At 39.7% G+C, this 22,020-nt stretch overlaps 1 protein-coding gene across 1 annotated transcript in view; it reads right to left on the minus strand.

Annotated features, from left to right (window-relative positions):
• SLIT3 (slit guidance ligand 3) overlaps positions 1 to 22,020 on the minus strand; it is a 633,135-nt gene that overhangs the window by 168,190 nt on the left and 442,925 nt on the right. Inside the window, exons 15-16 of the mRNA XM_054977013.1 lie at positions 11,309 to 11,459; positions 10,013 to 10,087 (exon numbers count right to left, since the gene is read on the minus strand). Coding sequence (XP_054832988.1) covers positions 10,013 to 10,087; positions 11,309 to 11,459 — 226 coding nt within the window. The remainder of the gene's footprint in view (positions 1 to 10,012; positions 10,088 to 11,308; positions 11,460 to 22,020) is intronic.

Genomic DNA, 22,020 nt, shown 5'->3' on the forward strand with positions numbered 1-22,020 from the left:
GTGATAATGTTTAACTTCATGCCATGAAAAGCTGATTTCTGCACTTCACACATCTGTTAAAGGTACAAGAGCAGGCCAAGCCAAGCTAGGCCAGATTTTTCTCTGGCCATTTGGCAACTCTAGCATGAAATCAAAATGTCCAGGCAAAGAGATTCCACTTTTCATTTTTCTGAAAAAAATGTAATACCTGTGAGAAGATTTGTGTCAACTTCAATACAACTTTTGATGTTTTTCATTATTATCCATCAGATAGTATTTTTTCCACGTATGATTTTGAACTTACTGTTGGTTTAGATTAGTATTTATTACAATTTCCTATAGCACTAAATTTAAATAACTTCTATTGAGTAACTATCCCTTTGCTTAGTTACTCTGTAAAATGTATACAAACTGCATTAGTTAACAATAATAGCTGGCACTCGCTGATGTGGGGATTCAAGGGACCGCCTTGCAGTGGCTTGTCTCTTTTCTCCTCGGTTGGGGACCGAGAGTGATGCTGGGGGAGAGGTTATCAGCAAGCCAACCATTGGTGTGCAGTGTCCCGCAGGTGGCGTTACTCTCCCCTTTGTTATTCAATCTTTATATGCACCCTCTCACCCAGCTGGCACGAAATTTCGGACTGGGTTGCCATCAGTATGCGGATGACACCCAGTCGTATCTGTTGATGGATGGCCGGCCTGGCTCTGCTCTCGATGCCCTAATTAGAGCATTGGGGGCCGTGTCTGGATGGGTGAAGCAGAGCAGACTGAAGTTGAACCCCATGAAGACAGAGGTCCTGTATTTGGGCCGTGGGGGAGTAGACGTGGGGATTCAGCTCCCGGCCTTTGATAGGGCACCACTTGTGCCCATCTCATCGGTCCAGAGTCTTGGCGTGATGCTGGATTCCTCCTTGTCTATGGAGGCCCAGGTTGCGGCAGCTGCCCATACTGCCTTTTTCCACGTCCGACAGGCCAGGCAACTTGCCCCCTATCTCTCAACCCATGACCTAGTGACAGTAATCCATGCAACAGTCACCTCCAGACTGGATTATTGTAACTCGCTCTACACAGGGCTTCCCTTGGGTTTGACCGAGAAATTGCAGCGGGTCCAAAATGCTGCTGCTCGTGTCCTGACAGGAATTTCATTCAGGGCACATGTGACTCCTGCTCTGCAGCAGCTGCATTAGCTCCCTGTGGAGTTCTGGATCAGGTTCAAGGTTTTGGTCTTGACCTATAAAGCTCTAAACGGACTGGGACCAGCATACCTGACCACCTCTCCCCATATGTACCCCGGAGAGCCCTCAGATCAGCAGGTAAATACCTACTGGTGGTCCTTGGCCCCAGGGAGGCTTGGCTGGCCTCAACCAGGGCCAGGTCGTTTTCCATCCTGGCCACGACCTGGTGGAACTCTCTGTCAGAAGACACTTGGGCCCGCCAAGACCTTATATCTTTTCGGCGGGCCTGTAAGACGGAGATGTTCCGCCAGGCATATGGTTGAAGCCAACACTTGGATCCATTCTAAGTAGCCTCCCTGCTGGTCTCCTACTAGTGGGGGGGAGCTATATGGTCCATCTGCCTCCCTATGTGCCAAGGAGTTAGCCGCACCTCCACCCTCTTTCCCCATGTGTATGGTGTGCAAGGAAAGGGGAATGGCGCCCCAGCAGGGATACTGAAATGTATGTTGCTATATTAAGATGAGATTTTATTGTTTTACTGTTTTATCTGTTTAATTCTGTAACCTATCTATTGCTGTAACCTGCCCTGAGCCCGCTTGCAGGGAGGGAGGGCAATAAATGTAATCAATCAATCAATGAATTTATGTGACGAAAGGCATAGCTATTAGAGATACTGAACACTCAGGGCTGATCACAAGATGGCTTTAATTTTCTTGAAAATCAGCTGTGATGGAAGAGGGACTAAATAGATTGGAGCCACTCGCCCCCTCCCATGCCACCTAAACTCAAACTGGCCCTACTGAACTGCTGCTGGACTGATAGTGAGAAACCCTTAATTTCTCTGTACCCGGGCAATAGCAGCTCTGGGGAAGGGCTGCAACTGGGAAATGCTGCACGTGAAGCCTCCCACCCATCCCAACACCACAGTCCTTATCCAAATTGTGCCCTTTCTTAGCTGCTATTTTAAAAAATCAAAGGTGTCTTGACATCTATTTCAACAGCATGTGGAATTGAGTCCTTGGAGGGCCTATCACGTAGTAATTACATGCCACTGAAAAAGAGTCTCCCTTCAAGCACTTGGGGAATGAAAAGAGAAGTTCAACATTCTATAAGCATTTGGCAAAAATCATACCATCATGTACTACAAATTTGTGTTCCTGGAATGCTGAAATGCTTTAGACTTTATTTTATAAGCTTCAGAATTCCATAGGAGGAGAGGAGGTGGCACAAACAAGGCTGATTCCTGATTTTCAGGAACGAATACTGTCAACAAGGAAGTGCTTTCCAATTCAAGTCTCTTTGCTTTAACATCATAATGTGGAACACAGAATACCTTCTTTGCAACAGGACAAATATACACACAGGTACTGGAGGCCAAAAAATCCAGGGTAATAAAAAATACTTGGGAGCTTTATTTTGCTTAGGGGCATCTCTGATAAATCTGAATGAGACAATTTTTATGATGAACTGCAGGGCACTGTTATCTCTTGCTGCAAGAACACAGACAGCTGAACTGCACCTTTTACATTCTTATCATCTTGCCAAGAATGGACATGGAGAATTTATTGCTTCATAAGACATAAAATGTTAAAACAGACATAAAATGTTAAAAACTCTCTTCTTTAGCTTCCTACTTGAAGACTCTCCCTCCTAATAACTTTCCCCTTAGCTCACTTCTTGAAAAAGACGAACAGTTGACTACAAATCTTGCTGTAGTCTAGAGTCTTTTGCCAATGTGTAGCAAGCTGTTCTTGTCCTTAAGAGGGTCTGAAAGTCACGCAGCCATAGCTAGAAGACGGGATAAAGTTTGGAAGACTGCACTTCAGAACTGTTTGAGCTTATCTGTGAATACTGGCCAAGGAAGTAGAAAGGAGAATTCAGAGCCTTTTTACATGGATGAGGTGTTGGTATCCTATAATAGAGCCCACATTGCAAGTGGAGCAAAAGCCATCATTCAGGCCAATGTTGTGGTTGGCACAGTACACAATAACAGCCCATAGACTCATGAAATGGGAAGCATTTAAATCCTCTTGAGATATGGCACAATTGCTCATGGAAGACCTAAATGTATGTGGTGGAACATGAGCAAGCAGGAGAAATGGGGTGATCAGAGATTCAGGATAACCTTTTGCCAGTCTTAGGAGATCTTTGCATTGAGGAAATAAGCCACATTCTTCATTGTCAGGATAGTAATGTGGTGTGCAGCCTCAATTCAGAAGAAGGTTGCAAGCTGGTATTCAACATGTCATACCTGGAACTAAGCAACCAGTTCAGGATAGGGGCCTCCACCCCCTGGAAATCTAGATGGAGGTGGTGTACATCATCAGTTAAGTGTTCCTTCATTATAAAACTCGATAGTGAGGACTTGATGATAGCCTCCCTGGAGTTGGAGTTCCCTGAATGTGTGGCCTTGAATGAATATAATCAGTACTGCTCCAATACACTATCAAGGTAAGGAGTACTATAACCGAAATTGTTATTACTGCATGATACTCCAGGATTTCTCCTCCAACCATATGCAGATAATCAAGAGGATGAAGGTGAAGCTGGTAACTGCCAGAAACCAAGCATATGCTTTAAAGTCAAGGCTCATGCTCCTGTCCAACCAAGCATTCACATCCACTCTTGTTTGTTATTTGCTTTCGTTGTTTGGCAAAGTTCATTTAATGTAATTTACCTGTGTGTTTATGGTGTAAATAGAAACAGATGGGCATAAGGAGGCTTTTGCAAAGGTTTTGTTTGGGTTTTCATGTACACTCATAGAGTGCGGTTGGCAGGTGGTTTTGAGGGAAACATAAATCTACCTGGACATATGAATAAAATATGAGGGAAAGAAGAAACATTTGCTGCAAGTATCTCGTGTGGATGAGAGATAGGACTGTTGAGAAATGGGAAGTGAACTGATGGCAAAGCAAGGCACAGCTTCTTTGCCCCTCTATTGCAGGCAGCTAACAGTAAGATAGTTGTCAATATGGCAAGGCTCTAAGGTGAACACTGCAAAGCAGGCTGTGATATCAGCTGACACTGTGCTGAGAAGTTGGGGGAGAGAGCAGTGGAACTGAAACCAGCAATTGGCAAACTAGGGTGCAATGACTGGACTCATTACCAGTTTCACTAACCAGTGAAACTAGTTAAAATAAAACAATGGTTTCATGTTGAATGTGAACCAGTCCTATGTTCTTTGACCAGCTATGTTGCTTTGGATTACTTGTCCCTACTCTAAAAAATTAAGTGAAAATAGAGGATGATCACAGAGATTCCAGACTCTTAAAATCTTTCATGAAATAAAGAAGCCATAACTATTGTACATACTCATTTGTGATTATATATATGTAAAGGTAGGTAAAGCACCGAGTCATTACTCACCCATGGGGGGACGTCGCATCATGACATTTTCTTGGCAGACTTTTTATGGGGTGGTTTGCCCTTGCCTTCCCCAGTCAGCTACACTTTGCCCCCAGGAAACTGGGTACTCATTTTACTGACCTCGGAAGGATGGAAGGCTGAGTCAACTTTGAGCCAGCTACCTGAACCCAGCTTCCGCTGGGATCGAACTCAGGTCATGAGCAGAACTTGGGCTGCAGTACTGCCACTTACCACTCTGTGCCACGGGGCTCATATCTGTGTGTGTGTGTGTGTGTGTGTGTGTGTGTGTAACAGTCAGTCAGTCAATCAATCAATCACATTAATCAAATCAATCAATCAGTCTGTTTATTATGGTCAAATACCAGTGTAACACAGAAACCAGAAATTACACTACCCTAAAATACAATTTAAAAATGTAAAACCAATATACAATTTAAAATGTGATACCGTATACACATTATATTAAAAATTAAAGTTATATATATGTATATAACTTTAATATAATGTGTTATATATATGTATATAACTTTAATTTTTAATATAATGTGTATACTGGTATCACATTTTAAATTGTATATTGGTTTTACATTTTTAAATTGTATTTTACGGTAGTGTAATTTCTGGTTTCTGTGTTACACTGGTATTTGACCATAATAAACAGACTGATTGATTGATTTGATTGATTGATTTGATTGACTGACTGACTGATTGATGGAAGAAGCGTATCAAATCTATTCACATTCATGTGGCCAGCCTTATATGTCTTATATTATGTCTTATATTATGTCTATATATTATGTCTTTTAATTTCTATATCATGTTATTTGATCTATATCAGGTTCCTTGTTCTATTAAAATGTGCTTTGCTGACTCATTTCTGTAAAGAGCTGGTCATGACTCTTTATGACAACAACAAAGCTTATAACCCTTGTTCTATTCTGATAACCAAAGCTTACAAAAGTTCTAGAGGGCAGAAGGTTGAATTGCTGATAAATTAAAATGGACAGTTTTGGTCAGGGTTGAAAAAAGTACTCTGTCATGCTCAGGTGGTTTTTCCAAGTTTCTTGGGCTGCAAATAGTATATACTGTTTTCTGAGAATGTATTCAGATAGGCACCTTAGCATTCTTCCAGCAAATGATATGCTAGCTTAAAGAGGCAAGGTCCACAGCTTTGTATCTTATATCTTATTTTGTGCATGCTTCTATTTTTCTGAATAAAGTTCTTTTCATGGACTGCTGATTCAAGATGCCTGGGTTTAAACTGCCACTACAACATAAACTACACCATATTAAAGGTTTATCAAGTGTTCTGATTTGATAGTTTTGATGTTTGCTTTCCAATGTAGCCTTCTGGACCCCAGCCATTTCACTTGTTTCAGATCTCATGAAAAATATCAACAGATTTATAAAGCAATAAATAAACTGTTTTATTAGTCTTGCTCTGCTGAGAGTTATCAGATACAATAATTGGACGAAAGACAAAAAGGTGGGATTCAGAGCAACTTTGGAGATGAGACCTTATGTGACAGTCAGGCCTCTACTAGAACTTTCCATTTTGAAATCTGCTTGTGACCCAGATTACATTTTTATTATTCAGCAAAATCCTTGCAAGCAGCATAGACACCTCAATGTGAGTCAAGGTCTGGATATATGACCAGGATACCCGCTCTTCCACACAGAACTTCATCTCTGTCTGGAAAAACTCAAGTCAAAACAATGTTTGCTGTTCTATGGCAAGTTTTATTCTTATGCCTACAAAAGGGAAACCAAAAAGACTGAAACAAACACTTGCCTGCTTTCTGTTTTCCATCCTTAAAGCCATGTTGGTCCTGACGTGGATAGTCCAGGCAAGCCTGATCTTCTCCGATCTCAGAAGCAAATCAGGGTTGGCCTTGGGTTAGTAATTGGGTGGGAGGCCTCCAAGGAAGACCAGGGTTGCTATGCACAGGCAGGCAACGGAATACCATCTCTGTTAGTCTTTTGCCTTGAAAACCCCAGCAGGTCACTATAAGTCAGCTAGTTTCAGGTGGTTACCTGTGTCGGTCTATTGCAGAACAGCAAGATTTGGGTCCAGTGGCACTACTGGACCATAAATCAGCTATTACTTAATGGTGCTTTCCACCACCAAAGCGATATTGTAACAAACCCTTTTGCTGCAATAAACCTAGTTAATATTTAGAAAAATTACATATAGGCTGGACTTTTTCTGTTTCCTCTGCAGGAGAGCATGTGAACGGTGTAACCTACCTTAGGTCTCAGCGAGAAAGGTGGACTTTAAATTAAATAAATAAAATAAATAAATGTTTAGGTTAAACATCTCTCCTTTGGCTGAAAAAGGATTTTAAGTAACCAGGCACTGAGTAAATCTTGTGTCCTTGCGCCTAACAGTTATACCTCCTACCTTAGGGCCTTGTTTGTGACAGAAAGGCACCCAAAAAAACCTGCATGCAGACCAGACAGTCTATGGTTCTGGTCTGCATATGGTTTTTTGAAATATCAGGCAGACAGTCCGGAGTTCCACTGAAAATTACAAATATAGAGCCAAGAGAAGTGTTGAAGCTTTTATCCCAGAATTCCAGAGAACTTGAGAATTTTATCCATTTTAATTAAAGGGCTACAAAATCAGAAAGAGACATTTGAGAATTATTCTTTTGAATAAAAAAGAAGGGCGTAAAGAAATTGCTACTTTCTATTTGCAACTTTAAATTTACAGGCAGAGAAGTCCAGACCGTATATCATTACCATAATGTAAAGAATCAACACCTTTCCAAGCAAATACAAAATGAAAACTAGTTACAGTTTGAAGATGAGCAACACTACATTATATTATTGACAAAAGGGCTAAGGAGCAATGAAGCAAGATTTTTAATGACATGTTTTCATCTAGAAATAAAAGATGAAACATCTCTTGATCAACCTACTAAGGAAATAAGTGATGTCCTTCCTAACTTAATTGATGTGCCAGTCATCTAGGAGGAGGATGTAAGATCTGGACAAGCATTTTGAAGGGTAGAACCCTCAGCTGAAGACATCTGAAGGCATGGTCCAGCGGATTTTGTTCCCATTAATTATGACCTAGAAGATGGATGTTTATATTACCCTATTACAAAAGAAAAAGCACCTAAATTAACTGTAGCACAGTTTTGAGATGAATTAATGTTCATATGTAATGAGTATCTAAATGTAAGACAGTATATGGGTGCTCACTAGAACCAAAGGAGTGCCTGTCTGAGATCAAGATGGGGGAGCAGTGGGCTTAAAGATGTCTAATTTATAGGCTTTTGTTGGACCAACTCCCTCTTTGCCAAAAGATGCTGCTATGTAGTTTAAATAGACACATTTCTGCCATGGAGGGTGTTATGCCCATAAATACTAGGGGTGTGCAAAAGGAAAGAAATGAGCTGGAAATACTCCTGGAAATCACTGGCCCATTCTGGACGGCACACTTTAAGCCAGTGATGCTGAGGTCCCTTCATTCTGCACTGCACGACTCTGAGGCAATTTGGCATCTGCTGATGAGTTGAGATGTGTCTGTTCGGAGCGGCATTTTGTGGGGACTGGAGTTGACATCATTTTTTTTTAAAAAAAAATTTCACATGTGTAATGTTGCAATGTTGGCATCCATCCTCCCATCCCCATCCCTGTATTTGCTGATTGGCCACTGAAGAGACAACTGGTGGCAGAATTCAGGGGAAAACATGTACTTTTCGTGCTTGCTGAGATGTGTTCCAGTCTCATTTATTTTCTTTTAAAGCCGAGGGAGGGAGGGAGGGGAAAGCAGCCATTTAACCCTTGCCTGGTTTTTAAAGCCAGGAGGAATGAGCAGTAAGGTTACTACTCATTACTGACTTTGAAAAAAATAATAATGAGAGTGTGTGCATACCCCTGAAGGAGGAAGGGAAAAGTAGTCATTTAACCCTTTCTTGGCTTTTAAAGTCAGCAGGGAATGAGCAGTAATGTTAGGACTAGTTCCTGGCTTAGAAAAAATAATAAGAGTCTGTGCATACCCAGGAGGAAGGAAGAAAACGGAGAAGCAGCCTTATGATCCTTATCTAGCTTTACTGATAAAAATAGCAGAAAAGGAGTTTAGAGAGCTGAGGAGGATAGGAGTGGTTACCAGTGGACAGACCAAGCAGCTCCTGGGGCAAAGGAAGAGAGGGGCACGAGAAGCAGAATGGGAGTTTTTGATTCTGCATGGACATAGCATGTGCCAGCAGTGACTGGGCAGCGGCTTCCAAAAAAATTGCGGAATCTGTGCAGGGGAAAAAATGGGAAAAAACAGACAAAAACCGTTTCGGCTTTCCATGACTCCCTTGCATGTCTGAAATGCTGAAGAACATGGGAGGCAGAATAGATGCTGAAATGCTGTAAAGTGGCTGTACAGAAAACACCGTTTCATTTTGTTAAAGCAACTTCCATAATGATGACCCAAACCTCATTATTATTAAGAACCTAGGAGTTATTCTGGATCCAGCACTATTGAAGGAGAAGCAAGTTAATGCAACTGCAAAAAAAGGCATTCTTCCAGCTTTGTTTAACCTAGAAGATGGCTCCTTACCTTGATTTGGCTGACCTGGCCATGTGGATCCAAGTTATTGTTACCTAGAGGCTTGACTATTTCAATGTCTGCTCTTAAAGACAATTTGGAAACTGCAAATGGTTCATATGGAACACCATAGCTTGGTTACTATTGGATGCTAAATGGAACATGCTTATTACAGCCATTCTACAGGCACTGCATCGGTTACAAATTTTACAAGCACTGCATCGGTTACCAATCAGTTATCAGATTCGATTCAACATTCTGGTTATCATCTAAAATGCCCACTAAGCCTTCTAAAGGTGCCATTCTGCAACAGGCAAAATCAAAAACTGCCTATTCATGAGCATTCTTTACCTTGTTAGAACAGCCTGCCTGAGCCTCAAGAAGGCCTCCAGAGATGTATCATTTCACAGAAATTGCAAAATAGAGATGTTCAGGAGGGCAGTTTTATGAAAAGATTAGAATTGTAGCATAATGTACCAGTTTTTTTAATAAGAGTTGCTTTGTAAGGGTATAAGATATACTATTGCAATGTTTATTGTATGCATCATCACTTTCTTTTTGCTGCATTGTATTCTACCTTTGCAACTCACTTTCTTTATTATGTTAGACAACCTTTTTATTTGGGTTTCAGTTTTTGTTCTTGCCATTTGAATCCTATTGTATCGTTTATTGGAAATCCTTGCTGTCCAATTTTTTTTAAAAATTGTAATCTGCCTTGAGTATCAGCAAGAAAGGCTGGTTATAAATGAAGTAAATAAAATAAAACTTTATTGAACTTTATTAAACATCACAAACATGCTTGTGCATGTTTACTTGGAAGTAAATTGACCATTTAACCTGTTTAGGACTAACATACTCCCAAACAAATGTGCATAGGACTGTAGTCTTAGTTAAAGTCTGTTGAGCCACACTGTCTATCCTGACAATTAAAAAGAAACAGAACTTACATCTTCCGTAAACTGGGGAGCTTCTTGAATATTCCAGTAGCTTCAAGAACAGAAATGTCATTGTCATGTAAACGCCTTATGGAAAACAATAAAAACATTTAAAACACGTCAAAGCCTTAGATGTGCTAGTGAAGCATGCAAATTTGTAAAAAAAAAAATTAACAAGAACAAAAAAGAATGAATTTATCTGCCAGCCTTGTTTGTAATATTAATCTTAATCACAGACAACAGTTGCAATGCTCCATATGCAAACTGTATGAAATTAAGAACAAAACCAATGTATTTCCAATTGGTTTGCGGAAAACCCGCTCCATCTAAACAGTTTTTGAGCCTAGGCACAATAGGTGCCTATTGTGGCTGTAATTATTTTGGACCCTCCTTTAGGCAGCTATCATGTCATCACAATAGAAAAAAATGATGCTGTACTACTAATTTCATAAGAGAAGCTATGGCAGTTTTCTTTCCATTTGACACTTAAATTTAGACACAAAATGCTGAATCTGACACATAAATTGTTTAATTATCATGCAACAATTATACATTTAACTTGAGCCTTTCATTTAAAAGAAACTGGAAAGCAAATAGCATCTGAACACAGTTCTAAAATAATGATTTTTATCTACACAAAAATACAGAAAGGAGGAGGATGAAATTTTTCATTTTTGTTTAATTTTTTAAAGGTTTTTTTGGGACAAAATGATTTGCCACATCATTTTGGATATGTTTTATAGGTTTTAAAATACAGGTTTTGATTCTGTAGTATGTATATTTAGAGTGAATATTAAGTTTTTTTTACTTAATATTGTTATACAGGAGTCTATAGGTTAAGGTGGCTGGGACTTGGATAGCCCAGGTGTGCCTGATCTCATCAGATCTCAGAAGCTAAGCAGGGTTGGCCTTGGTTAGTAATTGGATGGGAGACCTCCAACGAAGACCAGGGTTGCAGAAGCAGGCACTGGCAAACCACCTCTGTTAGTTCTAGCCATGAAAATCCCATTGAGGTCACCATAAGTCAACTCTGAATTGAGGGTACTCTCCACCATAGGTTAAGGCATGACAACTAGGGTTTCAGAATAATGAAGTCAAATCAAAATGTTCACGATGTGTTGCTTTTAACAACTTTAGCAGTTTTGGTTTCATTTTACATTAGCAAGCAAATGCCTAGCTAGCCCAAGTACATCAACTCGTACATGCTGGCCTTTGAGTCTTAACTTGGCCAGCAAAAGTAGAAATAATACAATTATTTTACTAGATAAGCATTCTACTGATTCTCCCTATTCAAATTTAAACACTTACAGATCTGTGGTATATTCTGGGAGATGACTGGGAAGTCGAGTCAGTTTTTGGTTGGAACAATCTACAATTGTTCCCTCACAGCGGCACTTTTCAGGACAGACAAGGTCCATGAAGCACTCCCCAGTAAACTTACTCCTGTAGTCTTCTGAACCTGCAAAGTTGAAATGTTTCCAGGTAAATAGCTGCATTATAAAATAACCATAATAAATAAGAGATGGAAAAGAACATGTTTCTATTTAATCTCCTCAGAGGTGAGCCAAATTTAACTGAATTACACATTATGTTCTAAAATATTTTGCCAAGATCATTCCAACACATTTCTAGAGTCCAGAGTCCTTTCTCATCTCTTAAAAGATCACTTCAGTGTCATTTCACCTTCTCGAAAATATTTTTCTTAATATCAATAACCATCACATAGAAAATGGTGTGTTAGACAAATTACAACTGAAACACAAGGACATATATCAGCTTAATCGACACAGTGTCTGCTTTGCAAAACAGCTAGTCTGCTTTACAAAAATAAATATTTTAACAAAGTACATGAGTAACTGCAGTGAAAAGTAACCTGAGTTCCAATAATTTCCATTTCAATCATGATATGCACAGAAGATTATATTTAGTAAGAACTGCATTTCAGTATGTCGTTATACTACAACTGTCAGGTCCCTTTTAGCTTGTTTGGTTGAAATACATTTCCAGTTAGCCTTTACAAAACAATCTTTCCAGATTCAAAGAAAATATTAACAAGAGGTTTAAACATAATCTCTGAGTTTATCACAACCCAAATATTAACGGCTATGTAATCAAAGAGTTGCCGGCACAAATCCAATCATGCAGCATTTTCCTACTGACTTCATAGTTAATTATGGGAATGTATCTCTGAAATCATGTGTTATGTTTAACCATCCTAACAAATCTTTTAAACTTTTCCTGAATGTTTTGAACCTGCACGTTTATTAATCAATGCCAGAATTTTCTATTGGAAAAATATTAATTCCTCATAAAAGGAATTTGGGAGAAGCAAAGGCTAGGAAAAGATCGTTTTCTGCAAGTGGACTCCAAGTTGTTACTTGTGTACAGACTCAAATTCACTCTTTAGCATTTGTGATTCTGTTTAATAATGTAACACATTTGTTTAAAGAAACAACTAATAAAAGGTTTCCAAGTGGTCTCCAATACAAATCTTTAAAAAGTTACAACAGTCATTCCCTGCCAGAACACAGAACACAGAACTGCAACTAGAAACAATTAGAGATGGGCACGAACCGAAATACAAACCAAAATTTGTGACAAACCAGCTGGTTCATGGTTTCGTGAACCAGTGGTTTGTCAGAGCCCATTTTTGATGAACCGTCACGAACTTTAGACTGGTTCGTTTGGTTCATTTTTTGGTTTGTCACTGCAGACAGCCTGGCAACAATCAATCAGTTTCCTAGGCAGACCTTCTGCTGACCCAGAAGTGACATTTTCACAAATCAAATGAACCAGTTCACGAACCAGGACAGGTTCGTGAAAGTTTGTGGTTCGTTTGGTTTGTGAGATGCGATGAACCACGAATCGCATGGTTTGTTTTTCCCCCAGTTCGTGCCCATCTCTAGAAACAATATAGAACCAACCCATATTCAGATCAGATATACAACAGATAGTTTATAACCATTTTGATAACACCACCTTTGTTTACTATGGCTAGTCTAGAGCAACTGTTCTCTACATGAAATCTACACATAGACTGAAGTATGATGCATCAATTCACAAATCAGGTTCTTTCAAGATACAATTCAAATGGCTGATTTCAGCCCAATTAGTTAAAGACTTGGGCCACAGTTATCTGGTGGAACATTCTCTCCCTTACAACCAACAAAGCTGTTTTGAGGGTAATCTTGCGAGCAGACAACCATTCTTTGGCAACTAGAGCTACAGCCTACTCAGCAATGCTACTGTATCTCTAGAAAGTTCTTCTCAGAGAACCTCATTAGATCAATTCATTGATTTCCTTCTGGGAAGGCTTTTCATAGGTTAAATTGAGCTGACACTCTGGTGGCTTCCAGAAGGGGAAGAGCTTGTGTGGCTTCACCATTGCCACACTTACTGTTGCAAACCATATTCTAGTGCTGATTTTTTTTTAATTACAAAAGACCCAGTGGCCCAAGGGGTGGTGGCTGCTGCAGGGGGTGTGGGGCAAGTTAACCTACTATGTGGAAGCCCTTTAAAGTGTTTATTCATTTTTTCAAACTGTTTTGAGGGTATGTCTGGGAAGTTAGGTACCAAAATAAGGTATCAAAATATATAATATTGGGATATATTACTGTCTCTTGTTTACACTTTTCTATATAAAGAAACTGCAAAATTTTACTTTCTTATATATAATAAATAAGCATGAAACTATTATTAATTTTTAACAAAATAATATATAGAATAAATAATTGTGACATTACTTATTATAACACCTCTCATAATTACCACAACCACCAAAATGAAAACAACAACAACAACTGTTCCTCTTGTAGACTAGAACAATACCACCTAGATGTAGAAAAACACATACGCCAAGATTCAGAGTTGCTCAGGAACTTTTCCACATGCATAATGGTGGGGCCCCTGCCCTTCCTAACACAATTCCTTGTTACCAGAAAAAATGCTTTTGAAAGTCAGGGTACCCTTTGGAGTAACACGAGGATTGTTGTCAGAAGAAATTTTAAAGCCTGGAGTAAACATTTAAAAAACTTGACTTCAGCTTGACTAAGGATCTTTGGGTCTCAGTCATAATTTCTTCTAAAAGCAATGATGGGCAAGACACATATATCTCTTGCCACAATACATTTCCATTGTTGAGCTTTGATGGAAATTTCATAGAACATTCACCAGTTTTTTTAAAGAAATCTCAGAAAAAAACTTGTTAGAGGAAGCATGTTCCCTTTTCTTTTATGCCCCATTTCTTGCCAGCTTCCACTTCCCATGAAAAAATCCCTATTCAAAAAGGGAGAGGGTTAACCAGCAGCACAGAGAACTCACTAGAGAAAGCTGAGCAAGCTCAGGAACATCAATTCCAATTAAGGAGGAAGTCTGCAATACTTATTCATTAAATAAATGTCACAGCTACAATATATAGGACTGGATCCAAAATGCCACATAAATAATTCTTGCACAAGAGAGTTATGGACTTGTGTTTGTCAAGTCACCCAATATATAGGGCAAACTTCTTCTGAAACTGAATAAGAGTTCCAAAAAAAACATTGTGGTATAGAATGACAATTTGCAGTTCAAAGGAATAGTCTCATTTTTCGCCAACACCCTCAAGCCCCTAGACAAAACTAAGGCCTTTTCTTCACTCTTATTCTTAGTTCTGTGATATTGTATCACCATACTTATAAAAATGCATCCTGTAAAAAGTTGGGTCATCTTGATGCACAATTTTTAACATCTTTTTGGACAAACTGCATAGCACAGAACATGGTATAAACATCTTTCACCGAAAACTGACATCTTAATTGGGGTCTACCTTTATTTCAACAAACATATAAAATATTAACTATTACAATGAAAATAAAAAGGCACATCTGTATTCCAGGAAGGGTGCAAACTAGGGCAGTGCTTTCTGAATTTTATGATCTGAAGATATACACAAAAATTGTTGTTTCAGGCTAAAACTGTGATTTTCTAGAACACAAATCTGGGATTTTCAGACATTATGAAAAACACTCCCTAAAAAATTCATGTTCTTTTTCATGTTTAGGTGCTTACTGACAATCAATTTGTTTTCCTTTATTGTCTGAATTCCCAAGCAGTGGCATTTCTCCCTTCCAATCAGATTCTTGCAAGGGATCAGGAAGTGAGTGCTTCAGTGCTCCCAACCAATCACCTTTGGACAAAGCCCCAAAGAAGGAATATCCATGGAAGAGTCTGTATCGAGCTGCAAGCACTCTCACCACTCCATATACAGCTCCAAATTTATCCAAATAAGTTCCCACTGGGTTATTTTTTGGGGGGATAAGGAAAAAGGAAAGGGGGGAAGCAAGACCCCCCACCCATGCTGCCCTTTGCCAGCAAAATCAGCTTCTATGGCTTTGAAACAATGTTCTTGGAGCTGACATGTGACTGATCAAAGCAGTGAAGACAACTTGTAAGCTAAGATATCCTTTAAGACATGGACTCCCCCGCACCCCTGATGTTGCCACCTCCTCCTCCAGAAACTCTTTCATTAATAGTAGTTCAAATTACTAATTAAAGACCCCCTACAGTGGATGCCCAGCAGGAAGACATGTATCTCATAGCAACTGAATGATTGATTCATCACATGCAATCACATGGACACATGTACACAAACACACACTATTTTTAAAAAATGAACTATTTTCAAAAATTGCTGGGACAGGATGGGGCAGAGGAGGTTTTCTTCAATGGAAGCCTTCTTTATTTTGCTAAAGGAACAAGAGACCACAACAAAGAAGCATGGCAAATGCAGATTTATCAGCAGAAAAGTATTTTTTAATGGTCAGTACATTAAAAAATGGATGCAGACAGGTAGGTTTATTTAATGCTAGTGGCTACTGCCATCCCCCCCGCCCCACAAGTAGGAATCAGTAGAGTGAAGGGTATCTTTGTCAAAAGGCACCTGGGGGTCTGTAAAATCCCCTTTGTCCATTCTGTTTGTTCCGTGCAAATTATCTTTAAAAACAGCTTCCCCAAACTGTTGCCAAGTAGGCCCCCTCTCCTGCTTTAAGGCCTGCCATGGACTGTGTTAAAGTTTCCTGCATTGCTGTTTTACTGCTGCACCAAAGATTGCCCTGCACATGTGTGCTCTGGTACACGTGTCAGTTTCCTGCCTGCTTGTTAATTACCTTGCTGCTGCAATAGAGTTTCCTGACACCATGCCTGGATAACTGCACAAAGGACTTTCTTCCTGGGCAACCCTGCCCAGACCTATATCTGGACCTCCCAGTGTGTGTGTTTGGACTTTATTACAAGTGTGCCCCGTGCCTGCATTGGCATCTGCCACGGACCGCGCCTGTTCCCTGCTATGGACTGTGTTTTACGTGCTGTTCCCCCGGCCTCCATGGAAGCCTGCCTCATCTGGGCCCAAGCCGCTGCTAGCAGCCGGGCGCCTGCCGGGGAAACCTCCAGCGAGCCTGGCTAGGCGCTCCCTGGTCAGTTCCCGCCTGGAGACTCCCACGGGTCGGTCCCCGAGCTTGCCCTCGCTACCGGGCAACCTGCTAACCAGCCCCTGCCATGCCCAGCCGGCGACCATGTTCCTAGGCAGCCAGAAGACCAAGGGAAGAAGCCTGCTTTGGGAAGCCATTTCGGCGAAGCGGACACACCACGTCCGCAGCGAGAGAACCTCGCCCCGCTCTGCATATCTTAGGAGCCGCCCCGGAGAAGAAGCTAAGTGCCGACCATCCCAAGCACTTAGAGAATGCATCTCAAAGAAACCTCCGCATTCCAGAACTGATGACATCAGGGCAAGCCCTGTCCGCTAGAACATCCATTCAGCCCACTCAGATTTCCCCCTCCCTCCTTTGTCCCCTCTTCCTGAGTTGTCACTTAACACAATCAGATTCCTAACGTGGCCCATCCAAGCCATTCAGTAACCCATTAGAGCCTTTGTTTTAATCTGTGAGAACCACCAAGTACAGCACCAGCCCCAGGATACGTTTTGGGGTATTTAAGCTGGTCCCTCAGACCGCATGGTGCGTACGCCATTCCTACCCAGACCCCCTTGCTGTCTGTCCATGGATCCATTGCTGGCATTGGACCACCTCGCTGTCGTGTCTCTGCTCCGCTTCAGGATTGTGAGTATTTCCCTTATCATCGTGGGTACCTGCTCAAGCGACCGTCTCTGTATTTCTTACTCTGTATTTCCTAGTCCTCGTATGCTTTCTTGTGTGTATGTGCAAGTTCAGGCTTACGCCACACTATTAGTAAATACACGTGTTTATTGAACCTATTTGTAGTCTGCCTCTTTGTCACTAGAGTGTCTGGAATCGGGACCTCCGTAAATGTTGGTTAGATCCGCGCTAATTTTAGTTCCAGACTGCTAAAGCTAATTTCCCCATTGTAAAGAGCAGTTCTGGTAACAAAACCCTCAAATTTGTTCCCAATTACAAATAATTGTCCCAAAATTTCTAACCTCCCCCCTCAAAAAACCTCTACAGATTAGAAATCCAAACTGGTAATGTTCTACTTAGTACAGCAATTCCAGTACAGGTCCCTCTACTCCTCAAATTCTAGATCTGAAGCTATAACAAAAATTTTCTTGGCACACACCCCTAGTGCAAACACTAAAATATGGGCAGTCACTGAATGATTCAGTAATCTGAACTTTTCTTATTCTATAGAAAGAAAGACATTTGTATAGCCAAGGCTTCATATCTTCATAATCAGGCGTGGTACAAGTGAAATAATAATGGCCAGAAAAAGAAGCAGCAAAGAATTGCTATTTTATAGATATATTGAACATATACATGTGAATAATGTAAATGATCATGTAGTGTAAAGTGATAAACACCACAGTGTCATCAGGTACTCTGAGCTACCCATCAACTGGCAATCAGCTTCCACAAAAGGAAATTTACTATTTAACTTGAACCTTGAGATCACTTGAACAGGTGGCAGCTCTATCATGTTATTCCCTTTAGGGAAACTAATGTGAAAGCTGGCCATCTGGTTACAGTACGCATTATACGTGTCCATCCATCTCTACATGCATTACTTTATCAGCATGCTCCCATGTGGCTTTAAGTGGATATGGTGCAATTCAAGAAGTATAACATTAAGGGTTATGTGCAAGTATTACTTCCTCTATTATAAAAATCAGTGTTGGAAAGCCCTGAAGAGGAGACACTGTAAATTACATTACATTGTCTATTTCAAGTGTAACAATGAAAGTACTTTTTACTTCAAAATTAAAAGCTAATATAAACATGGCTTGCCAGTCCTCTGTTTTGCTGAACTTTGGAAATCTATTGCTTAGAACTATACTGTTACTTTATTTATATGTATATTGCTTAAATTCTATTTTAATCAAAATATGTATTATGAGAGACAATCCTTAATAGTTGTGGTGGGGGAAAGGGAGGGACCATGTTTTTTAACCAAGTATATCTGTCATTTCAATTCCTTTTGGTTTTATAGCCTTGCTCCTGAAAACATTTTGGATTTCTTGAGAAGATGGCAACAAACGAAAGAAAACCACCTTCTCACCCCATTTGTCAGATGCACAGAGAACGACCCTCAGTGAAAGACTGTGATGGAGGAAAGCACTCATTTCAAGATATATCTGACAGTTGTAGCAAAAAAATTTCCAGTATCAGGTGCAGATCTGTGGTAAAATGGTTGTTTGAATGGGATTATCCTACAAATGGTGAGGAGATTCTACCACACTTCCACAACTAATCAGAAATCTGGGGAATCAAAGGTGTGGGTAAAAGTTCCATTATAACTACAGTATTATACAGACCAGTGGTTTTTACAAATATGTTTTGGAGAACCTAGAGGTTCCTTGTTAAAAGAGTTTCCTCATGAGAAGATAATAATAGGGTACGAGCTTCTCTAAAAATTAGCTTGCCCATTACTACATGCCATGTCTTTAGGATTGCCAACTGGCATGCAGGAAAATGTCCTGTCCCTTTAATAGAGGATTAATGTATGGAAATATGCAACTGAAGCTTTTTTTAAGACATAAAAGTAAATAACCTGGTAAATAATGTCCCATTAAGGCACTATTAAAAGGACAGGGATTTTTTCCGTCACGCATTTGGCAACCTTACTTGTCCTGTGAATTATAATAGCAAGGAAACGGTTGGTATATTTATAGCATTCCATGGTGGGAAGATACGCAAAAAAACAGGCCCCTGATGATCAGACTGTGCACCATAGTATAGGCCTTCTGCAAGGGGAACGTGTTACATGGCAAATTCAAAGAGCTTCATCAGAAGACAGAAAACACAATATTGAAAGAGTTAAAACCAATATTGAATGCTAAAACCATTGTCACGGACAAAAAGATTAACAAGACCATTCCAAGCTCTTTTTACTTAAATATCTTTTCCTGCATGGATATTGCAATGCTGCATACACATAGAGTATTCTAGAGTTGAAATGCCACCTTTGAATATTGTACCTATCATGTATCTAATTCTGAAGCAGGCCACTGCAATTTTACAAATGTAGAGAATGAGGCCAGGTACAGATATGAGATATGGGATATTTTTTATTGTAATAGGAAAACCTACCCATCCCATGTTTGCATAAAAATCCCAAGATTAAAAATATTATGATATAATATTTGGCGGAAAACACTGAGTTTTTACATTGCAGAATCTTAACTTTCATTTTGAGGGGGGCAAGTGGCTGAGAAGTAGGAGCTGCCACTGCCTCCGGAAAAGAAAAGATGCTTCAGGTGAACAGGGGAGAGGAGGAACAGGAGCTGCCCATGGAGAACAGACACTGCAAACAAATAGGTGGGGGGAAGAGGGGAGCCACTACATAAGGGAGCCACTCTAAGAAAGGGCTGTAGGCAAGTAAGCGTGAGGAGGAGCTGCTGCCCCCTGCCCTTCCCAACTGCAGGTGAGTGGGTGGGGAAGGATGAAGACTGGAAGCAACCACCAGAGAACAAGAGCTTCAAGCAGCAAGGCAGAAGATGCCTCCCTCAAGTCCCATAGGTCCTCCACTTGTTCTATAAAATTGCTGGGTGACTTTTTCCTGACACAGAACAAATTTATAATTGAATAATGATATAATAATTGAATAATTCAACAGGAAGATATCTTAAACAACGTAGCTATCTAACACAAGTAATGCTGCTTCATAATATTACAATATTATTATATAATCATGTAATATTATAATATTATACAATATCACAAAAGTGCAGATCATGCCATACAGTAGCCTAAAATCATGTCTGGAGACCCAGCTTTGAATCCTTACTCTGTCATGGAAGCTTGCTGGGTGACCTTGAGGTAGTCACATATGCTCATCTTAATTTACTGCACAGAGTTTTTGTAAGGATAAAATAGAGGAGATAATGATATAAGCCACTTTGGGTCCCTACTGGAGAGAAAGGTGGGGTATAAATGAAGTAAATAAAATTAAGTGGATGTGATTTCTTTTTTTAATTCTGTGACTAGTTGGGCCATAATCAAAATATGTCAACACAGATGTCCAACTCGTTTATTATAAGAAGAGTTAATAAATGCATTACCTCTGTTTCATATGCAAGCCATTTTCAAAACCCTTCTTGGATGCTTTTATCTATTATGTGTGTATGTGTTTTGGGGGGAGGGTCCCACTCTGAAGTCTATATTCAGCCTTTTAATTTTGTGGAAATTATTACAATTATCTTATTTTTTCATCTTTCCTTTTAAAATGAGGAAATCTCTCACCTTTTGATGCTTCTGAAAACAGCAGAAGTATCCCAGCATGCCATGCTGCAGAAAAGCATGGAGCCTTCCATGGTGCTTGACAGAACCATGTTCAATTTGTATTGTTCTACCACATGGTTAGATCAAGCACAAAGGAAAATCCCATCAACAGCCAGAGTCAGTGTTAGGCAGCCGCCAAAGAGATAGGAGCGTTGAGAGGAAGCAGCATGGAGAAGCATAAGCTGGAGATTTCACTGTGAACTGTCCACTTCACCCATGCATAAAGGAGCTGGAGTTCAAGAAGTCAATACTTATTACAACAAAAGCAAAAACACTTTGTGGCACAGACTGTTAGTGAACGAGAACAACCAGAAACCTTTCAAAGTATAACGGTTATGAAAAAATTGTGAACTTCATCCATACCATTAATAACTAGCTTTAAACAGTAAAGCCCTAGGTAGAATTTCTCCAGTTTAAGAGAACTGAAATCAAGAAATTCTCAAGTAACTCTATACAGAATTGTACTTTTAGTCTGTTGAGACACTTTCATCATTTGCCATATCTTTAACAAAATCTCTGGATAACTTGGAAATCAATACTGAAACAACCAACTTCTCTAATGTCCAATTCCATTTTGTAAAATTTCAGATATTATATTTTGATTATTTTGACAATCAGTATTTAGCAGTGCTTGGGCTTTTTCTCCTTTGAAATACAACTCATACAAGAAATAATATCCCAATATATTTAAATATCATCATTGCTATTCTTTAGGATATTAACTAGACTTGCTTGATGGTTGAAATTTTACTAAACATTGGTTATTACTCCTCAACAATCTGTTCTTCTTCCCACACTGTCAGTGTAGGACTTTCAAAACCTGTCACCCCGTGCCAGGGAAATAGCAGGCAGCTGGTAATGGTGTATTTCTCTGAGACGTTTTCAAAAATGATTGGTAGAAATTAGGAATTCGATGATTTTGAAATGAAAACATTTTCAGGCTATTCTATTTCAGGTGAGAGTGCCACTCCGCAAACTTTCATTACTGTATATCTGTATTTTTGTTTAAGGAAAGGAAAAATAACCCACTTGTGAATGTTAAGAACCTGTCCTCAAGCAAGGCTTTCGATAAATTTACAAAGTAGGAATTTTATTCCACTCTAGTAATATGCACCATTGTCGAATTTAATACTCCTGACATGTTTTAGGGCCATTTCAACATTTCTGTTGAAAAGCGTTTCCATATTATGAGGATTCCACATAGCTGCCATAATTTATGGTGTGTGTATGTATGTGTGGAATCACTCTGTGGACTGGTACTAGTAAATTGCAATGACATCTACATGATAGTAT

Source organism: Eublepharis macularius, chromosome 4, assembly GCF_028583425.1.
Source record: "Eublepharis macularius isolate TG4126 chromosome 4, MPM_Emac_v1.0, whole genome shotgun sequence".
NCBI classification, from domain to species: Eukaryota; Metazoa; Chordata; class Lepidosauria; order Squamata; family Eublepharidae; genus Eublepharis; species Eublepharis macularius.